This window comes from Amphibalanus amphitrite, unplaced genomic scaffold (genome assembly GCF_019059575.1).
Source record: "Amphibalanus amphitrite isolate SeventyFive unplaced genomic scaffold, NRLGWU_Aamphi_draft 000413F_arrow, whole genome shotgun sequence".
In the NCBI taxonomy this organism is placed as follows: domain Eukaryota; kingdom Metazoa; phylum Arthropoda; class Thecostraca; order Balanomorpha; family Balanidae; genus Amphibalanus; species Amphibalanus amphitrite.
Window position 1 is genome coordinate 114,860 of NW_024881907.1, and position 21,588 is coordinate 136,447.

Here is a 21,588-nt window from a genome sequence, read left to right on the forward strand (position 1 = left end):
GGCGGTTTGGTGACCCTACCTCAAAAAAGTTTGCAATCACGCCAGAGCTAGAGTTTTTGACCGATCAATTTCTTCTCTTCAGGCTTTAGTTAGGGTACCAGTATGTGCAATTTGTATGTCTCGGAATTTTGATATCGGTGACCTAAGGTCAGGTCAGTTTCGCGACCTCCCCATTATAAGTCAATGGGGGAAAAATCAACTCCCTGTTTTTACCACTAAAACGGGTCGGAATGGCCCCATATACCATACATGACTTCATATACGATCAACCTTCACTACCTTGAGGTCTGTTTTGCTGTTGGGCAGCTGTGAGGTCATGTGACGTCATCAAAGGTCACCAAAGGTTTTTGGCCAATAACTCCGTACAGGAACAAGATACAGACGCGTGGATGGTCTCATTGTGTTCAGCTCGTCAAGACGCATTGAATGATATACATGATGACCTCGAGGTCACGTGACCTGAGGTCAACCTTTGACCTTGACCTTGCGAGGTCAACATATATATCATTCGATGCGGATTGACGAGAGGATCACGATGATGCCCTTAGTTTGTTCCTATCTTGACTAATTCGAAAGTTATTCGAGAAAAACTCCATATCTAGCGCCGCCATTTTGACTTTTTCGACCCCTGTGATGTCATCTTTGACCTGACCTGAAAATGACCTTAGTAAAAATTGTAGATCTTGACCGTGCGTATCCGATGCCGTTTACTGTTTGTCGCTATCTTGCTTCGTTCTCGAGATCTCAGGGGGGGGCCGAATCGGACCCCCCCGCCAGTTTCTTGTCCCGGCGGAGCCCGCCAGGAATAGGGTTAAATCTGAAATATTGAATTTCAAAATTGCAGCATTTTGATTCAGAGGGGCTAATGCATAGGAATACCCCTCTGAATGTGTGACGTTAGTGCAGATATCTAACGATTTTTAAATGTTTGACTATAACGTTTTGTAGCATGCGGTGGTATATGCTGCTTTGCGCGCAACAAATGCCGCACTTTCAAATAAAGTCGCTAGGAACAGCGGAGATCCAAAAAAAGTAAACAAAAGTAAAAGTCTAATATCTTGAAAACCGGTGAATATTTTTTGACGAAATTTGGTAGATATTTGTTTTTGCTCTTTCTGAACCGAGCGACATCACTTTCATGCCAATTCATTAACTTTTTTGAAGGTGGGAGGGTCCCTTTAAACATGTCCCGTAGCTCATTTGGTAGAGCACCGTACTCCCGGTAGTGAGAGCCCGGGTTCGAGTCGCTCCGGCGCTCGATATTTGAGACTACTGCTGACGGGGATGGTCTGCGGTTGGTGGGAGCATCCGCAGCCAGTTGAAGTCATGGTTGAGTGGGACAGGTCGTGTCCGGCTTTGAAGGGCACGTTAACCCTCGCATGTGTGCGGCGTTTGCCAGCTTCTAATGTGTAGGGGGGGGGGGGGGGTCGGTTGGACCCCCTCTTGCCGTTTGGCCCCTGATCGAGTTAGAGCTTCGTGGAAAAAACGAGCGTGTTGCCCGCCCGTGACGAGAGGATGCCGATGATACCCAATTTTAAGGTCCTAGGTCATTGGTTGACCTTCCAGGTCAGGTCAATGACCCAAAGTCGGGAAAATCGGGACTCCGACTTAGTCTGAATTGTTGTGAGCACTGTTTTGAGAGACATAGACATACTTAAAAATATAATCAAAAAAGTAACCGTACTCTCATAATTAAAATCAAAAATCATAAAAAAGGCCAGATAATCTCGAGGAGCTTTCGGCTTACGCCTTCTTCAACTCGCTCTCTGAGAGCGAGTTTTGAGCGAGTTGAATAATAATAAAAAAAAAACGTTTCGCAGAAGCCAAGGTCAGGTGCTGACATCTGCAGAGCAAAATAGTTTTAAAGATGTCGCTGTAAAAGTTCTGCGCTCAAATTGCAAATAATATATTTTCACTTTTTATTTTCTAAAGCCAGAAAAATGTGTTTAATTCAAAAGATAAATATGGCTTTTCCTCGCTGAAAATCTCGATTCAAAGATCAATATTTCCAAATTATATTTTTCGCATTTGGTAGCGCGGCAAACCCTCGCAAACTTCCTTTTTAACTCGCTGCTCGTTGGCTTTGGATTCGTTCCATACGAGGGCCAATAATTAGTAAACCATGCCGCCCAAGTTCGATCCGAACGAGATCAAGATTGGTAAGAGATTGTTGAGCTATATCATGTGATCTGGAAGTTTTCAAAAATTTGTTCTTCGGCTATTTCATATTGGCACTTGTGCATCACAATGGGTTCCTTTTGCAGTCTGGCGCACTGTGGTATCTCTGATTCATTTATGGAGACGTTTCTAGGATTGGAAACGTTTCCAATTTTGACAACTCATCTGCTCCAAAATTGGAAATGTCTAGTAGTGACATTTGGACTTTTTCACCCCTGTGACGTCATATTTGACCTGACCTGAAGATGGGCTGTGTATAACTGGTAGACCTTGTGTGTGCATACCCCATGCCATTTACCGCCTGCCACTATCTTGCTTCATTCTTGTGATCTCGGGGCGGGGGAGTTGGTCATCCGCCTCCCCACAGTCGGCGCGAAGCTGGTGAGGACCCCATTGGTGCGCGGGGTAACCTGTGTCCTGGTCACATTTCCCGGTATATAAGTTTAGGTCCTAACTACAATTGTGACGCTGTTGATACGAATATGAAACAGCAAAAATTTTAGGGTTTAGGTTAGGTTAGGTTGTAGGTTTGGAAGTTTTAGGTTGTAGGTAGGTAGGTTTGTAGGTTAGGGTAGGTTTGTAGGTTGTTAGGTTGGTAGGTTATAGGTAAGTAGGTAAGGTTAGGTCAGGTTTGATTGTTTTTTTCTTTTATTTGCGAGACAAATGTGTATCATTTTTGGATTCAGGATGTCAAATAATGTAAGAATATGAAAAATTTATCAATGAAATCTTCTTAGGACTTAAACTTGACATTTACCCATCTCCCATATGTCCTGGTTCAGATATTAGTTAATTTCCATAATATAGACATTCTATAGAGAAACTTGTGTTTAGTAAGAATAATATTGTCATGCAGTTAATCTGGCCAGGAATTTTCAGCTAAAACTAACTAACCATGATCTCACCAGGATTTCGAGCCACAGTTTGTTTTCAGTTTTCAGCATGTTGGCTGTCGTGAGAACCTGCAGTCAACTGTTGCGAAGCCTCTATGCAGAAATATAGTACCCTTTTTTAGCCTAACAATAAGGGGAATGTGGGGAATCGGGGCTTATGGTTGTGGGAGGGAGGGATATTTTCACATGACTGTGATATTTGAAAAAAAAATATATTGGTTGTTAAACAACAATTCAAATTTTGCATTTAATGAGATAGTGATGGTAGCACTTAATGTATGATAACTGATATTCATAGCGAAGCAAGTATTTTTTGGGCTCATTATGGCTATAACAATGATAATGAAATATGTAATTTTTAATGAGGTTTTAATCATTCATTAGCACTTAGTCAGCAGTTCCTCAGTTTTTTTTTCAGCATCTTAGAATTTTTGCTTTTGTACTAAATTTTGCTGTCTGCACCATAAATGGTATTTCTTGCTCAAGCATGGTGTTTTAGTCACTTCATAGTTCGCACTACCTCTGTCTCTGATATTCCATGGTAGGAAGAAAACTGGTGAAGGTTGTAGGCTATTGGATATTAGTGTACCTAATGTCTCAATGTCACATTTTTGGAGGAAAATGGTATTCTAGCACAACCTGTAAGGCAAGGTGTTGCCCTTTGCTCTGAGCGAAGCAGTGCATTGCCGTAGGTAGGCAATGCCTAAGAAGAGATAACAGGCAATAGTAAAATAAATATTTTTAGGCTAAGTGGTTGTGTATCTGGCTTCAGGCCTAAAGCCTGATGCAAAACCACTTAACCTGAAAATAATTGATTTACTATTGCCTGCAATATATTCTTGCAAGTAGCTATTTCTTTATCCCTGGTAGGCAAAAATCAGTAGGTAAGGCTAGGTTTAAATTGTAGCCGTAAAATGCCCTGACAAAAAATGCAGAAGAAAAAATATGCGAACGATAAAATGCGAGACGAAAAAAGCCGGACGTAAAATTGTCCGACGAAAATCTGCTAGACGAAAACGGAAAAACGTCATAGAAAATCCCTTTTAACCTGCACATGACTGGGTTATTTTCCATAATGCGAGTGATGGGGGGAGCCCCCCTCCTATCTCCGCAACTACTGGGCCGATCGTAAAAATTCAAACGGTGTCTGATAGCCCTGGAAAAACTGTCGAGCGAAACCTATTTTCATTGACGTCGAGGTCACCGATGACGTCACAGGTCAGGTCAAATTAAAAATTATCAGCATTTTTGCTTGTTCACAACATGGATGAAGTATTCCTGGATAGGACACTCCCTATTCCCCAACACTAGCGCCGGCGACCAAGCGGCCGCCCTGGTGGCGGAGCTCCGAAACATCGGCGGCGAGTGCGCCGGCGGCCGCCGCACCGGCTTGCGTGCTAAAAACGCGGTAATGGAGGGCGAAATTAGCGAACTTTAGCTCATAAGACACAATTTCAGACACTTTAAACATAATTTTTAGTCCTTTCTTATCATTATTATGGCTCCATTTAGTCACTATCACATACGGAATCATTACCTAATACCTGATGCCCATAAACTGAGCCGGTATTCTTGACTTGCCGATGCAATTTATCATCAACTATCATCGTTCCTCGGCAGTCTAACAAGTTCCTATTGATGATTTAATACAAATATCAACTTGTTTTCATGTTATCGCATAAAACTTAACTTTATTCCAACATTGGCTCTTCGGCTGTAATCACGAACCCTCATTTGTCAGCAGAATTTAAGCGACTTCTTAAATCAAAACTGGGAAAAGAATATTTCCATGACATTCCTCAATTCCTGTTCTACCTGGTTCACAAAAATTTTCATCAAAATCGGTTATAGGTAAGTAATTAACGACAAAAGTATACAAAAAGACACGCTCCGCCCATAGCCCGCAATGCTAAAATGACGCCAGCGCCCTCGCCGTCGGGAAATCCGCCGCCGCCGCCGGGTGGTCGGAAAATCGGCGGAGTGTCCTCCGATCCAGGAATACCTAATCCATGTTCACAATTTTAGGCTCGGGCCGCCGGCTGACAAGTCCTATCAGACTCATTTTTGGTTTACGCACTCCTTGATAAATGCCTTACATACCCTGAGGGTACCACACTTTTACTTTGAATTTTTCAGGTCATCCTAGTTCACGAAAATTGTATATCATGTATCGGTCACGTGACGCCTGTTATATGGTCCATTTTATTCATAGATTCCAAAAACAATGTCGTTTGAGTCATTTGAGGTCATTTCTAGCTGAATTTACCGGGGGTCAGGTCACTTTCAGGTCAGAAAAGGTCAAATTTTGAAAATGAAATTTTTCAACAAAAAAGGTTCCTATTAGATGCGGTTTGTGCTCGGGAACAAAATGGTGCCTATTATATTGTTGTACGATGTCAAAAACGCACTGAAAAATGGCTTTAAAAATATATAATTGTAAAATTTTGACAATAATGCTAAGTTGGCTATTTTTGAGGATATTAGGCTAAAACTTGCTAGAGTAGTTCATCAGTGTGTGTTCTATCACATATATTCCGGTTTTTGCGAAAAATTAAATACTTTTTGAAAAAAAAAAATAAAAAAATATATTATTTGTAATTGTAAAAACATACTTTTCAAAATTTTCTAAATTTCGAAAATTCGAGATAACAGTTTGATTATTGATAGCTACGTTTATTTGTAGTCCACCGATGCAAAGAAATTGGATCTAGCTTTAAAACTAAGCTCTTGAGAGCGTTTGCCGTAATTCAATATTTTGCATCAAAATCGGCCGACATGACGTCACTGACGGTATTTCCGTCCAAACTATGGTAGCTAGAAAGTTAAAATTTGAACACAAGGTGTAAAATTGATGCCGCTGATGGTACCGCAAGTTTCGTGCTGATCCGTCAAACGGTTTAGAAGATATTGCCGAAAAACGGGAGGGGGGTTCTGTAGAGCCCCCCCCCCCAGTCATGCGCGGGTTAACTTAACAAATTTACTTGCAGTAATTTATGTAACGAAGAGGTGTCCGTTTTGCAACAGCTGCAATAACTACTGGGCCGATTGGGCTGAAACTTGTTTATATACGTAGGCACCCACTAGGCAGTGCCTTTCCATGTTCCAAGGGGTGCTGCTGCACGTGCGCACGTGCAGGGGTCGATTTCAGATCTCGAAAACAGCTGGGCCGATTGTGCTCCAATTTGGCACATCGCTAGAGACCAGTTAGTAGGGTGCCGTGCATAAGTCAGTAAAGTCAGTTGAAAGTACCCCCTCCGCACGCACGAGGCTCACCCTCCCCTCACTCCGTTTGTCGCCCCAAAAGGCTTATACTGGTTTATATCTGGCTATATGTATATGGTAGAGTGAATTTGTGGCAACAGTCACTCAAAAGGTCATGCAAGATCTCCAGCTCAGTTTATTATCATTTGTTTTATTAAAACATTTTACCTATGAAATATGTCTACCTCCAGTTGAGATGATGTTTTTCGTACTCCAGCGTAGATGGGTAGCCATACGGCTTCCACGGTTGACAGTGATCACATCAGTCATCTTTTAAAAACAACACCTAAAGATGATCTACCTCCAGTTGCCTCAGCATTGATCTGAGCAATAAATGATCGTCATACATCTGAAAGACCATGCTTAGGGCTATTATTGTTTTCCATGTCATTCTCGATTAGTTTTTAGATAATTTGGCGTAGCCAAATGGCAAAAACGTCCCCCCACCCTCCACCATCACTGTAGCTATGTTAGCTGAAACCCACACAATGGCTCAATCTTATAAACGTCGTTGAATGGATATGGCAGCACTGGCTGAAGTTCACCTACAGAAAACGGCTATCAAATGCAAAATGGTTTTCACGCATTTCAGTCCACCGTATGTTGACGGTTGACGGTCCAAAGAATCATTTCGTTGACTCGGATAACCGTTTGTTGGCACTGATATCACTGTTAACCCTCGCCCTGGCAGGGGGGGGGGGTCGATGCGACCCCCCCCCTAAGGTTTTTCGAAGATAGCGTAAAAACGGGTCCGGGTGACCTTGGGTCAGGTCACCAGGTCTGAAAAACCGGTACAAGGTCATGGTCAAATTTCAATTTTCTTTTTGCACCTGTCCAACTCACAGTTTTTGACTGATTTCCTTCAAACTTTCAGGATGTGCTAAGTTCACCGAGTTGTATAACATATAGTCCGGCTTTTTTGAGGTCACTGACCTGAGGTCAGTTAGAGGTCATTACGTCGTAATGTTAAGCCTATGGGAAAATACTAAATTCGGAAAATACTGGAGATATCCGCTTCGTTCTATCACTTTTGTGCTTTGAAACCACGTTACTTAACAGCAGGTCACTTGGTGCTTCTTTGTTTGGTGTACTTATCCATGGGTCAGGTCAAATGAGGTCAACTGAGGTCAAATGACGTTTTTGCCAATAACTTGGCACATAATGACGCTAGAGCTTCAAAAATGGTATCATTGTGTTCCTGGTGATCAGCCGAATCGAATGATATGCGATATGATGCAATTTGGTTAAGTTGAACTTAATTTATTAATTTAAGTTTACTTAAAATTTAAGAAAAACTTTAAGTACACTTAAGCAAGCTTAAAAGTATATCATTCGACGCGTCTTGACGTGCTGAGTTCACTGGTGCTTTTCTTTTTGCTCTATCTTAATTAGATCAAAAGTTATAAGCGAAAACCTTGTGACCTGTTTTTAGCGAAATTTTTACATTTAAACCCCCCAAAACCCCCCTAAATATTGACCTAGAGCAACCAAATTTGCACAGGGGCGAGAACTCCAGGGGGCCCACCTACCTACCAAATTTGGTGTTTCTAGGTGCCATAGGAGCCAATCGCGAGGGGGGGGTCGCATCGACCCCCCCCCCCTTCCAGGCCGTGTTATGAAAAATGCCCTGCCAGGGCGAGGGTTAATGTTACCAAATGCCGTAAATAGAATAGTACGCCATTTTATAAGATTAGGCCATTATGCTGGTTTGTCGCCCACAACCATCATCAGCTTTGCTGGATTAATAGATGTTGGACCTGATTTTTTTTTTTTTTTTGACAAGCGTAAATTATGATTTGAATGATTTGCACCTCACTATTGCGTGGCTGGTGAAATTTGAGGGGACTCCCGAGGCCTAAAAACAGTCGCACCCGGCAGCTTTCTATCGGTGTGACTGGCATTTCACCGTAAATTGCGGTTGGTGCGGGAAGATTGAGCTTCAAACGAGCTACTGTTTGTAATGGTATGAAATAGTAACGCTGCCTGTCTCCTTTTCAGTGAAGCTGAGGGCTGTGGGCGGAGAGGTCGGTGCCACCTCCTCGCTCGCTCCCAAGGTGGGCCCCCTGGGTCTCTCGCCCAAGAAGATTGGTGACGACATCGCCAAGGCGACTGCCGACTGGAAGGGTCTGAAGATCACCGTGCAGCTGACCATCCAGAACCGTCAGGCCAAGGTGTCGGTGGTGCCCTCTGCGGCCGCCCTGGTCATCAAGGCTCTCAAGGAGCCCCCCAGGGACAGGAAGAAGGTCAAACACGGTAAGTGTGGCACAGTCGCTGAGAGCTAATTCAGGTAGTAGCCTGATGTCTACTGGTGTCAAATAACCACTATATTCACCGGACCCCATAAACTTGAAGTACGAACTTACATCCAATATGAAAATATCTATATTTTTACAAATGTCGTATTCCCCATTGCAGTGAAGCACAACGGCAACATCACGATGGACGACGTGTTCGAGGCGGCGCGCGTGATGCGCGAGCGCTCGATGGCGGTCAACTTTTCGGGCACGGTGAAGGAGATCCTGGGCACGGCCACCTCCATCGGCTGCACGGTGGACGGCGAGGCGCCGCAGAGCCTCATCGAGAAGATCAACGACGGCGAGCTGGAGGTCCCCAGCGAGTAGTAGGCCAGCCAGGTGAGCCGCCGGTAGGGGTTGGCATCCCATCCATCCGCCGCGTGGCGGACCAGCCGGCACGCCCACTTTTGGTAGCTGATATACTCTGTCCGATATCAGAGACAGCGCTGTCATAACAGTTTACCGTGTGATTTAAGTTTTATCTGCAAGTTATCTGTACCAAGTTTTATTAACTATCTTGTACACGATAATCTTTAATGATAGTACATTCTTCATTTTTGTACATTTGCCTTATATGAATCGAATGCATTGTAACGTATCCGTTGTCCAATCCCTCTGAGTGTTTTTGATATACTGCATTACTTAAAAAGTAAAAGCTAACATAAAGGTAAAAGTTGGCAGATAAAAAATATGAAGACCAAAAGTGGGCTGCCTTGCCACCGAGGACTGGAACACCTCGATAAAAAAGCTCCAAATTTCCTGGCTCGTGTGCCAGTGAACACTTCACGATACTAACTGTAATGCTCTTGCTGTTTCAGAAAATATACCATCTTCATCGCACTTTATTGTTTTCTTGACCAAAATAAATACTGAAAGGCCACTTAGGCTTTGGGGAGGAGGGATAGAATGTTCATTATGGGACCCGCAAGTATTGAGTCGCTGAGACGGTATGGGGGACTTATTTGTATTCGAAGTCCGCTAATGGGAGGAAGACCGTCATCAGTGGGCTGGGTGGCGACCTCTATTGTTTAACGAATTGATCGTATACAGTCTACACTCTCTCTCTGCCATCTTACCGCAGCAGTCACATGAAACCACGAGCGTATATTTGCGTCAAAGTATCTGAACACTGAATGGATGGACGATGGCGCCGGCCGTGACGGGCCCGGCCGGCCCAGTCGGGTCGGCGCCGGCCCGAGAGGCGTTCCACGGCGGCGGACCGGCGCCGAGCCGACGGTGCGGGCCGCTGTGCGCTCTACTTGAGCTCCTCGAGCTTGCCGCCGCCGCACGTGTTGCACATGCAGCTCTCGGGTCGCGTGCACAGCAGGTAGATCACTAGCATCACAAAGATCACTGAAACGGGAGGGGGCGCCGGTCAGCGTGCGTGTAAGGCGGGAGCGGGCCATTGCTAGAGCTGGCGCCGCTGTTGGTTGGCGAAGGCGGCCGATGGCTGAACGCAATCCAGCTCCATACTTCAGGGTCAAATTTTCCATTTGTGACGTTTCATCTATCAGTGATCTGTCCTATTATTCCATATTTTTTATTTTATGTTTAGCTATGTGCGTCCTGTAACTTGCCTGAGGCGGCCGGGACGGTAATCCTCATCAGCAGGTTGGGCTTGTTGGGGTCCACCTTCTTGAAGGACTTGCCGTCGTTCCACTCCACGTTGATCTCTTCGTAGTGCTCCGGCTCGTAGGTGGATGGCTGCGCCGACGATTCGTCGGTCTGTAATACAACAATCCAGTCATTTTGAGGTCAAAATTGTCATCACTACGCCAAGATAAGGCATAGGCGGCGGAAGGGGGGGGGGGGGGTGGCACCGTGCCCCCTTGATTTGTCCATTTTAACATTAGCTCTATGGGCGTTGCATGGAAAGAATGGGACCACTGGCGGATCCAGGGGGGGGGGGCATTAGGGGCATATGCCCCCCCCCCCCCGACAGGAGCCTGGGGAGGGCATTCAGTACAAGTATGCCCCCCCCCCGTTCAAAATCTTACGCCTATAACGAGGAACTAAATAAACATGGTCTTCCTATGTAACTACTTTTGTGATCAGAGTCGTTTTAGTAACCTCAATTTGTTGTCATTGCTTTATTTTGTCTAAAAGTATGTTGCTTCTTAGTTCTTACAACAGGGAAGTCATGCCGCTTCAAGTTTCAACCCTTTTGACCGTATTGTCTAACGATGGCACTCATATTGCGCAAACCAGGAATCGGCCGCCGCCTATGCTTGGGAATAGGGACGGTTAGAATATGATTTACCTGCATGGCCACAGCCAGTGCAGCGTAACCGGGGGGGGGGGCACAAGGGGCGCGTGCCGCCTCATTAGATGCATGGTGCCCTATGGGCCCGAGAGGCCCTGCAGTGCCAATTGGCCGCTCAGGGTCCAAGCGTGCCTTATTTCGACTGAGATAAGACCCGCAGGACTCGTGAGAGCACCTCACGGAGTCACGGGCTCCTGGGTCGCCACATATCACACATCTCCATAAGGGCCCCACTCCGGCCTCTGAGGGCCCTGTGCTGGCCTCTGAGTGACCTTGCTGACCTATTAAGCGTCAGCTCTAATTAGAGTCCTGGCCCATACCCGCATGGAACGGCTCCACACCAGTGTCTCTGAGGGCCCATAACGGCGCCTTTGAGGGTCTCACACCGGCGCCTTTGAGGGCCCAACACCGCCAATCTGAGGGACTAACACCAATCTTTTTTAAGGCCCTACATCGGCGGCGGCTCTGAGGGCCCCACACTGGCGCCTCTGAAGGTCTTACACAGGCGCATCTGACGGCTACCTACCTGCAACTCAGTGGGCCCCACACTGGTGACTCTGAGGGCTCCCAGTGACGCCTGAGAGTACCACGCCGGTCTCCAGGATCCCACAGGGCTCCTGAAGGCCTCTGCTGGCCCTTGCTGGTCTCTTGAAGACCCCTTGCCCCCATGCATGTGTCTCTGAGGAGTGAGGACTCCCACAACGATGCCTTTGAAAGTCTTCACCGGCGACTGTGAGGACACCACACAGACACGTCTGAGGGCCCTACACCGCCACCTCTGACACACCAGTGTCTCCTGAGGTCCCACATCGGCGACTCTGAGGGTCCCACACCGGCGCCTCTGGGGCCCCACACCAGTGCCTCTGGCAGTCAGCCACCGGTAACTCTGTAGGTCCTACACCGGTGACTCTGAGGGCCCCACCGGCGTCTGAGAGTACCATGCCGATCTCTAAGGACTCCACAGGGCTCCTGAAGATACTGCCGGCCCTCACTTGCCGGCCTGTGAAGGCCCATTGTTGGCATCATACGGTCCGTTACCGGCCTCTGAGGGCCCTTTGTCGGTCTCTGAGAGGTCCTACTGGGTTATTAAGCATTCGCATTTCGCACCAACAACTCCAAGGGCCCCACACACAGCCATCTGTGAATGGTGTGGGCTTAGCGCCACACCAGTGTCTGAGGCACCACAACGGCGTCCATGTGAGGGCCTCACACCAGCACCTTAGAGGGCTCACACCGGCTCCTTTGTGGTTCCTGCACCAGTGCCTCTGAGGGTCCCACACCACTGCCTCTGGGGAACCCACACCGATAGCTTTCATGGTCCCACGCCAGTACCTCTTAAGGTGCCACACCGGCGGCCCTGGGTCGGCTCTATAGGTACGGCCCTCCAGGTATTTAGTGGTTGGTTGCCAACATCACAATAAACAATCTGCATTGATGAATTCGTCTAATGGCTGTTGAAAATCATTGCCGAAGTGTGTGCACGAACCCTCTTCTCATTTCTATTGAGTCATTTTACAGGAGTGTCTCTATCATTCAAAGTTATTACACCAAAAGCACATAGGCTAACCAACCACTCTTTTGCTGGAGGGCCGTACACCAGTCATTCTGAGCGCCCCACCGGCCCCACCAATTTTCGTCGATTTCTGGCGCTGCCCGGGTATTTGTCCCAAAAGCCTCCTCCTCCTGGATCTGCCAATGGGGTTCAGGTGTCCTACAATTTCTGTTTTTTTTTTTTTTAGAAAAAAAAACTCGTGTCAGGGCTATGACGAAAAATAAGTGGCCTAAATCCGATGAGAAAACAGGATTTGGGGGTACCCTAGGTTTGGCTCCGTGACCTGGTATGCCCCCCCCGCGCTGACACCCTGGATCCGCCAGTGAATAGGACCAAAAGTTGACAGTGCCCTTAACTGAAGGTGTTCCGCCGCTACTGTGATGAGGGCACTGTTGCGTTGTGGTCGACCTATTTCACGATTTGATGGGCGGGAATAAGGAAGGCAAGCTAAAAGATGGCAGTCAAAAGTAGGGCAAATAATCATCTATACCTAATTGGCTCACCTGAGGAGATGTAGCACTGCTTGAACTCGACGGATCTGCAAAAAATGAAAATTAGTTTATCAGTTTTATTGTCACCTAGCAGAATCGGTTGTCGGGCTAGACTTGACAGAGGCTAATAATGAATACGTTGAAGATCTCGGATTGGTCCGGGCCTTGCGAAGATTGACTAAAAAAACAAACAATCTACGCCGTGTCGCTGCACGACAGTGATGGTCTCTGTACCCACGGGGCTCAAAGCCTCCAATGTCAAAGTATGGGTAAAAACGTGTAGCTGTAAAAATGTCTGGTACTTACCGGGGCTGGCGGTGGCGCTGGATGAGCCCGAGGGCGAGGGTGAGGCCGAGGATTCATCGATAGATGTTGTGGCCTCCGGCGCCTCAACAGGCTCTGTCACTGAAAACGAATTGAGTGGTTAGCATCGGCCAGGGTCGAGATTATAACCCATTTGATAACATTCACCTAGGTATTACTGTTGGTGCCTATTAGTGCCAGTACTTAAAAGGCACCTCGAGAATTGTAAATCGTGGGAGTTGTGAAGCTGGCTCCATGGTGTGTTATTGGTAAATTGTTTCTCACTTGATGGCTGGAGCCGGCACGTTCTACTTCAGGTGTGCGTTTTGCTACGGGTTCTATGCATTCCATACGAAGCGGGATGAATGAATTCGTGTGCGCCTGCGGTGCCACCTGCACAATTCGGTGTATCTCTCGTTCGTTGACTATAGAGGACGCCACTCGCGGGTCGAGTGCCCAGTTCTGAGGCCGCCCCGTGGGTTTCGTGCTGCACCTACCATTGACACAGGTGAGCTGCTCCTCGGAGGCCGGCTCCAGCCGCTCCTGGCTGCCGCAGCGGCGGCTCACCGTCTGCTGACCGCTCGAGAACCGCTCCCCGGCCGGACAGGTGAAGCGGGCGCGCGCGCCGGCCAGCACCTCCTCCGTGCTGGCGATGGTGACCGAGGTGGGCAGGTCGGCCGGCGGGGTCAGCCCGGCGCCCGAGCACGCCAGCACTGCAACAGGACGGGCGCACTGACTGACGGAGGCGGCTCCGTCGGCGGGGACGCGGAGTGGCGTGAACAGACTGGCCCCGCGGGCTACTCTGCCGACCAATCGACACTGGGTCACTGCTCTTCTGGCCTGTAATTACTCTGCGCGTTGGAGACCTTCCGGCTTCCCATTCGAGCTCTGCTTTCACTGCTCACCTGCGAGATTTTACTCAGCTCCGAACACGCAGCCATGCTCCTGCCTCAATAGATTGGATCTGAGATCTCGGGCCAGTACCAGTGTCCAGTACCAGCACAGCCGTGCTCACCTCTGAGGTTGAGACTGGCGGCGCCCAGCTCGATGGTCTGAGAGCCGTCCGCCACCGACAGGGGCCCACTCTGGCCCAGAACGCCCTCGATGCCGTCAAATTGCTGAAACAGACAAAATGATGCTCATATGCCAGCGATTGGCAAATGGCACCTGTCTTGTTCTGAGACGAGGTCATTAGCATTCTTTCGTTACGTGCTCATCCCTTTGTACTAGACAGTGGATAGGTGGTACGTAACTAGCAGCATAGCGATGGCCTCTGACCTGTTCGATTTTCGTTCTGCTGAGCGTTGAGAAGGTGATGTGTATGTTTGCGCTGCCCGACTCGACACTGTCGATGGCCACATCGGCGACCCAAAGGCCGAGCGTGGCCCGCAATCTCTCCTCGACCTGAGGGCGGTGACCGGTCAGTGGGACAACAGAACGACGAGAGGGAGGCGCTCAGGCACACCGTCAGGACACATGTCTTCTAGCTGAAGACATGTGTCCTGTCCTGTCTTCTATCTGGGGTGGACTGCGGGAAAAAACTATTTGATATCCACTTGCTTAGGTAGCTCGATCCCGCTGCCCACTGAAAAAATCGCCATTTCCGCTGTGGCGACCACGCGCGGTCGATGTTCCTTACCACGGCGAGGACCAGCTGTGTGGAGGTGTCCGGGTCGGTGGTGAACTGGTCACTGGTCGGGTCGGTTATCTTCAGCGTCAGCTCCGCCATCCCGCCTGCCGTGCAGGAGAAATGCCCCGGCGTCAGTTCGGCGTGGAATCAGTGACGTAGCGCGCACCTCGGTCATTGTGGAAAAATAATTCTTTAATTTTTCCATTGAAAACTAATCAAACTTCTCCCATTGCTGTGCCCGTTAATCGTTTTCTACAATGCATGCGAGTCGCCAGCGCTGCCTGCCGGCGCACGATGAGCTGAGCTGACCTCCTGTGCAGAGGCACGGCAGCAGGCCGGTGACGTTGCTGAACTGGACCGAGCAGTAGCTGGCGCTGGCGCTGAGCTGCTCGGCCGACGGCAGCTCCTGCAGCGCTGCGTACTTGTCGGCGAACATGGTGAAGTTTTCGCCGACCAGACCGCTCTGCGTCATCAGCGGCTCGTAGCGCGTCTGACGCTCGGCGTCGGTCAGCGACTGGTTCGTCAGCTGGCGGCGGAGGGGGACCGTGTCAGGCCAGAGGACACACACTGGCACATTGATGGTCTATACACGAGACGTCATCTGCAGTACAACCAGTCCATAAAATCCATCTATCCACTCATTCCTCCAGCTTTGTTGGCACGCACGGCAACTCCCCGGCGCTCACTGCCCGCCTCACGATATTGAAGTACTGATATTAGTCGCCCAGTACCTCCTTACGATCTGGTAGTGCTGGTACTCGCGATCTGGTAGTACTGGTCCGGGTCGCCCGGTACTCACGATCTGGTACTGGTCACCCGGTACTCACGACCCGGCAGTACTGATATTGGTCGCCCGGTACTCACGATCTGGTAGTGCCGGTACTGGTCCGGGTCGCCCGGTACTCACGATCTGGTAGTGCTGGTACTCACGATCTGGTAGTACTGGTACTGGTCGCCCGGTACTCACGATCTGGTAGTACTGGTCGCCGATCGTCTCCCAGTCGCTCTCGGCGATGTCGGGCGGGTACAGCGAGCTCTTGCTGCAGAGCGCCACCACGGCCGGGTCGGCGTCACACTGACACTGCAGCGGCGGCCAGCCGGACGGGTCGGGCTGACCCTCGGCCGCCGCCGTCACCAGCCGGGCCGCCACCAGCAGCGCTGACCGGGCACACGGCGGGCGCAGGGTCAGAGAGGTGCCACATTTCGACAGAGTGGTAAAGATTGCGTGTTTTTGCATGCGTCTACGTTCCCTTCATGTCAGAGTTCGTCTACGAGTGACCATCCATCCTGTGTCGTTCGCACGTCCTAGTTAAATTTGCCAACTGAGCTCTCCGCATCCTTCCGCGGCTCTAGTGTTACCGTATGCCCTGTGGCGGAGCACTGACCTGCCGTCAGCCGTCGGGAAGCCGCTCGTCGCCCGGAGGCCGTCTGCTGTCGGCCGGGGGCCGCTCGCTGTCGGTCGCGGACGGCCATCTTGGGAGGGGCGCAGGCCGTGCGCGCGGGCCGGCGCGTCATCGGTGAGCGCGGCGGCGCCTGCGGCCGCCAGAGCACCGTTCATTAGCGCGCGGAGCCACTCGGACTCCTATCGGCCCCTATCGCATCAATAGCAAACAGTCCGGGGCGCGGCTTTGATCTGGTGGATGGCGGGGGGCGGCCGCCGGGGACGGTCAGCTCGCGGCCATGGCGTCAGCCGGCCGCCCGCCATTAGTCTTGGTCAGTCGGCAACCGGCCGCGGCTCGGCCCCCTGGAAAACATACTTCAGACGACCGAAACCGCTAATTACTGGGTGCCGTGCAGAACGGCCACTTCTGATATCAGACCGCCGTGTGAACTGAATTTACTGTGTGGCACTATGGCGGCACCTCTCAAGCCGAGCTTTGATAGTTAGCAAGTGTCCGTTTCTTCATATTTGTTTATTTGGCTTAGTAGAAATGAGCTGGAAATCGCCACTTTAACGTTTCGAACCGTTTTTATGAGGAGTTCGAATCATACAAAGTTCCTAAAAATGGAGCATGTTTATGGGCTACCCTCGTTAGCACTTAGTATGCTGTATGAAACGATCATATGAGAGGACTTTCAAGGTATTCGACCCTTCGACCCGTTTTATTATCCGCGAAAATAGGTTTTGATTCGTTGACATTTCTACAAGACAGAGGTCTTGTAACACCCCTCTCACTATCAAATTTTAAGGTCAAATGCTCTTTGGAGTAGCCAAACCAGACCTAAACATGCGCGAACAATCATAAGAAGAGTACCGTCAATGAGGAGAGTCAATGCACGCTGACGCCTTTATGGCTGCCGAGGGTGCGCAAGACCAGGGTTTCGGAGCCGTGGTAGCGCTGTTCCGACTCCGACTCCGACTCCGACTCCGGGCTCCTGACCGACTCCGACTCCGACTCCGACTCCGACTCCGGGTCTGATACGAATGGCAATGGCGACCGCCAAAGTTTTGCGTGATATGACGCCACGCGCTAGGTCTACGTGCACGGGGAGAACGCTCCTACTCTCCGGTTTCCTTCATGCAGTCACCATTTCTCCCACGTGGACGCAGCTGAATCCACAAGAGGTCAGCGGTCAGCGTGGAATCCCGCCGAGAAGCACGAGAGGCGGCCGTATCACGAACACGAGCATCGCCATCATGTCGGTCATTCCTATGTGTTGATACTTTTCGGAGCATAAACGAAGAAAATAAAAATCTTTGACTCGTCAAATACTTCAGATAGTGGAAGTTATAACAGGCATGCAAAATACCTACTTGGCTACTAAATTATGATATAACTTGAAACTTGTAAGATCCAATGTTTGTCATTTAGAACAAAAAACATGATGAGTGCAATTTTTATCGCCGGAAGCGAATTCTACCGCGGGCAACTGGTAAAAAAACTGAAAAGTGATGTCACAGATTCTAGTTATTTTCCGGAGTCGGAGTCGAGGCAGCTTGACCGACTCCGACTCCGACTCCGACTCCTGGCTGCTTGCCACGACTCCGGGCGACTCCGACTCCGACTCCGACTCCGAAACCCTGCGCAAGACTAACCCGGCCTGGCTGCAGAGACACGGGATATCTCACGGACACGGGACACGGGAGCAGAGAGTCACGGGGCCGATCTGGCTGAGCCGCACTGAGCCAGCCCTGCCCCGCAGTAAGGGAGGACTGGAGACCGCTGCCTGAGGAGCCGTGCCCGCTGCGTGCTCACCTGGCGCTGCTGGTGGTCCGGCTGCCGCTGCTCCTGGCCAGCTCGTGCCGCTGCAGCCCTTCCTCCTCCCACGGCCGTCCACCCTCTGTGTACCGGGCGGCCCGGCGACGGGGACGCGCGCCCGGCGACACCCGCAAACACGACAAATAATGCAGGCCGCGTGAGAGTGACCTCGGGTGGCGGGGGTGAGCCGGACGCACCTGATGGGAACGCCGCAGGCCGGATGGAGCACCTAATGACCGGGAAAATTGATGTACGCCTTGTGATAGACTATGTGTGTACGTCTTGCACGCACGCATGGCTCATGGTTGGTTCGAGTTTGCGTTAAGTTGAGGCACTGTATGTAGGCTATTCAAAAGATCGGGATTGTGTGTGTGTTTTTTTTTTTTGCTTTGTAATTTAGGGCTTATTTGTGTCGTTCTGCGATTATTTTCGCAAAAAGAATGTTTTGATGATTTTTTCATTACCTACTGAAAATTTTTGTAACCTTCTGCATCGGTTCGGCTGTGTGATGCGTCGTTAGTTATTTTTAAGGCTGTGGTGCGTATGGAAGGCTTCTTTTGCAACAGAAGAGAAGGATACCTACCAAGAATTTCATGATGAAACGGAAATTGTTTCGTTTTATTGAATGTTCTTATTTTGTTTAGCCATTTACTTAGTGGTGAAAAAATAAGGCCCGTTCGACGATTTTTACACTTGCCGAAGTTATGTATTTGGCTGAGTGTTATAACTGATTCACACACGGTCAATATAATTTCATTGCACGTTTATTTCATGATGAAGGCAACATTGCAAGGCGACTCTGCACATGCACAGCGCAATAACTCGCGAACATACACATTTTGGCACGTGGCCATCCAGCCATGGGTAATGGGCAATAGGCATCCAACCCACTTCCAGCTTCAGCGGTGCACAGCATACATAACCTGCGCGCGACACACACTGACACGATAGTTCTGTGGCAGTTGACCGCTGCGCCGCACCGACCGCAGAGCTCGCCGCTGTGCTGTCACTGACCGCCGCCGTCGGACGTCGATACGTCTCTGACCTGACTGTCTCCGCATCAACTGTCCACTGTTCAGTCACACTGACTGCGAGATATCACCGGGGCTCAGCGGGTGGACAGGCGGCGGGCGGCCGTCCACCCTCCGGGAGGGGCGCGGCGGGGACCGTCTCTCTGTCCATTTTCGGACACCGGTGCCGTCCAGCCGGCGCTCGACAGCCGCCGGCCGGTGGTCCCCCGTCGGGTCACGCTTCTCCCCGCCCGGGCGCCATGAATAAATACTCACCCGCTGCCATTAATCGCCGTCGTATTTATTTTCACGGGCAATTTTCAGCAGTTGTCCGGCTGGCACCGTCGGCGTTTTTCGCGCCTCGTTTTTCAGGCGCTCGACGGGATAATGCGATTCTCACCTGGCGCCGTACTCGTACTCGGCGCTGGGCGGCGGTGGCGGCGGCGGCGCGCCGGCGGCCGACGCGGCGCGGTACAGGCCGCCGGTCGGCGACGCCGGCGCGCCGTAGCCGCCCGGGTAGAGCGGCGCGCGGCCCGGTGGCCGAGAGTAGGGCGGCGAGCGCGCCTTGTACGAGTAGGGCGTGAAGAGGGGGCCGTAGTAGGCGGCGCCGGCGTACGGCTGCGAGCCGGGCGCGGCCGGCGGGGGCGCGTACTGCTGGCTGACGGCCGGAAACATACGGGACATGGCCGACACCGAGACCGGCTCCGACTGCTCCGAGCCTGCCGACGGGACAGGGGACCGTTCAGTGACCGGGGACACAGGCGCCGTCAGAGACCGGGAGGGACGGGGGTGGTCAAACATCGTAAAGGGATACGGGCTGGTGTGCACTTTGTATGATACCTTCATTGATACACGCATCGATACATGACCACACAATGCGTGATAAAACTAATGTTGCGCAGGGATCAGGAAATTAAGCACTTTCCTACTAACTAGTATAACCTTGTTTTACGACATTCATTGTTCACATAGTTCAACACACCCCATCCGCACATAAATCCGTTGAGTATCTCATTCGCCCATGGCATGCCCTCGCAGACCGCTCCCGTTTCCCCGCCATTCATTGTGAGCGGTCGGCCATTATTTCTCTGCGAGGATTCGGCCGGGGTGGGCGCATTCTCAGGACGGGGGCCCTCGGAGACGTCGCGGCGCCGCGGCGCGTCCGAACCCCGGCAGCGCCATCAGACGACGGCCGTTTTTGTTGTCCCTGTCTGAGATGGCTGACTGGCAAGAGACAAACGGGCCTCGTTAGTCGGCTCGGGCCGGGAGCGCGGGCTCAGAGACTGGGAAAGGCTCAGAGACCGGGAGGCACAGCTTAGAGGCAGAGAGGGCAGGCCGAGAGGCCGGGATCGCAGGCTCAGAGGCCAAGAGAGACAGCTCAGAGATAAAGGGTCGGCTCTGGCCGGGAGGGCACTCTCAGAGACTGAGAGGGCCGAGATGGCCAGCTCAAAGACGGAAAGGGTCGACTTAGAAACCGAATCGGCTCGGGCCGAAAATGCATGGCTCATGGAAACCAAAAGTGTCGGGTCAGAGATTCGGAGCTGGAAAGAGCCCAGAGGAACCACAGCCCAGAGCCCGGCTTACAAACCGAGAGAACCATCTTAACCCGCGCACCGACGGGGGTCTGCGCCAACTTCGCACCGACGGGGGGGGGCGGATGACCGCCCCCCCTGAGATCTCGAGAACGAAGCAAGATAGCGACAAGCGGTAAACGGCATCGGATACGCACGGTCAAGATCTACAATTTTTACTAAGGTCATTTTCAGGTCAGGTCAAAGATGACGTCACAGGGGTCGAAAAAGTCAAAATGGCGGCGCTAGATATTGAGAGTTTTTCTCGAATAACTTTCGAACTAGTCAAGATAGGAACAAACTAAGGGCATCATCGTGATCCTCTCGTCAATCCGCATCGAATGATATATATGTTGACCTCGAAAGGTCAAGGTCAAAGGTTGACCTCAGGTCACGTGACCTCGAGGTCATCATGTATATCATTCGATGCGTCTTAACGAGCTGAACACAATGAGACCATCCACGCGGCTGTATCTTGTTCCTGTACGGAGTTATTGGCCAAAAACCTTTGGTGACCTTTGATGACGTCACATGACCTCACAGCTGCCCAACAGCAAAACAGACCTCAAGGTAGTGAAGGTTGATCGTATATAAAGTCATGTATGGTATATGGGGCCATTCCGACCCGTTTTAGTGGTAAAAATAGGGAGTTGATTTTTCCCCCATTGACTTATAATGGGGAGGTCGCGAAATTGACCTGACCTTAGGTCACCGATATCAAAATTCCGAGATATGCAAATTGTAGCTACTAATGACCTAATAACATCCTGCGACTTTCAAAGGTCTCCGACATCTACTGTAGCTCTGGCACGGTGACAAAGTTGCAAAAAAGTGACTTGAGGTTGGGTCATTCAAAGTGACCTGGTGGCCTGACCTTAAAGGGTAGAGGTTCAAACTTGCACACCATGTGTAAAATTGATGAGGGAATAGTCATACCAAATT

The 21,588-nt window shown here is 50.3% G+C and overlaps 3 protein-coding genes across 3 annotated transcripts in view; 1 reads left to right on the forward strand and 2 right to left on the reverse strand.

Annotated features, from left to right (window-relative positions):
- The first annotated feature begins 1,934 nt into the window (after positions 1-1,934).
- LOC122390870 (60S ribosomal protein L12-like) lies at positions 1,935-9,466 on the forward strand. The gene is made up of 3 exons (XM_043384279.1): positions 1,935-2,159; positions 8,331-8,585; positions 8,748-9,466. Exons 1-3 carry the CDS (start codon positions 2,123-2,125, stop codon positions 8,951-8,953), a joined length of 498 nt encoding a protein of 165 aa, XP_043240214.1. The 5' UTR covers positions 1,935-2,122; the 3' UTR covers positions 8,954-9,466.
- LOC122390869 lies at positions 9,365-18,161 on the reverse strand. Its single transcript, XM_043384277.1, has 12 exons — positions 18,063-18,161; positions 16,251-16,398; positions 15,833-16,023; positions 15,175-15,391; positions 14,875-14,969; positions 14,514-14,639; positions 14,251-14,353; positions 13,733-13,948; positions 13,239-13,337; positions 12,945-12,979; positions 10,204-10,351; positions 9,365-9,979 (listed from the first exon to the last, which is right to left on the reverse strand). The coding sequence occupies exons 2-12, from the start codon at positions 16,378-16,380 to the stop codon at positions 9,882-9,884; spliced, it is 1,458 nt and encodes a 485-aa protein (XP_043240212.1). The 5' UTR covers positions 16,381-16,398; positions 18,063-18,161; the 3' UTR covers positions 9,365-9,881.
- Positions 18,162-18,811: 650 nt separating this feature from the next.
- Positions 18,812-21,588, reverse strand: part of LOC122390885 (T-box transcription factor TBX10-like) — a 49,574-nt gene continuing 46,797 nt past the window's right edge. The window contains exon 8 of the mRNA XM_043384314.1: positions 18,812-19,794. Within this exon, the coding sequence (XP_043240249.1) occupies positions 19,472-19,794 (323 nt within the window). The 3' untranslated portion in view covers positions 18,812-19,471. The remainder of the gene's footprint in view (positions 19,795-21,588) is intronic.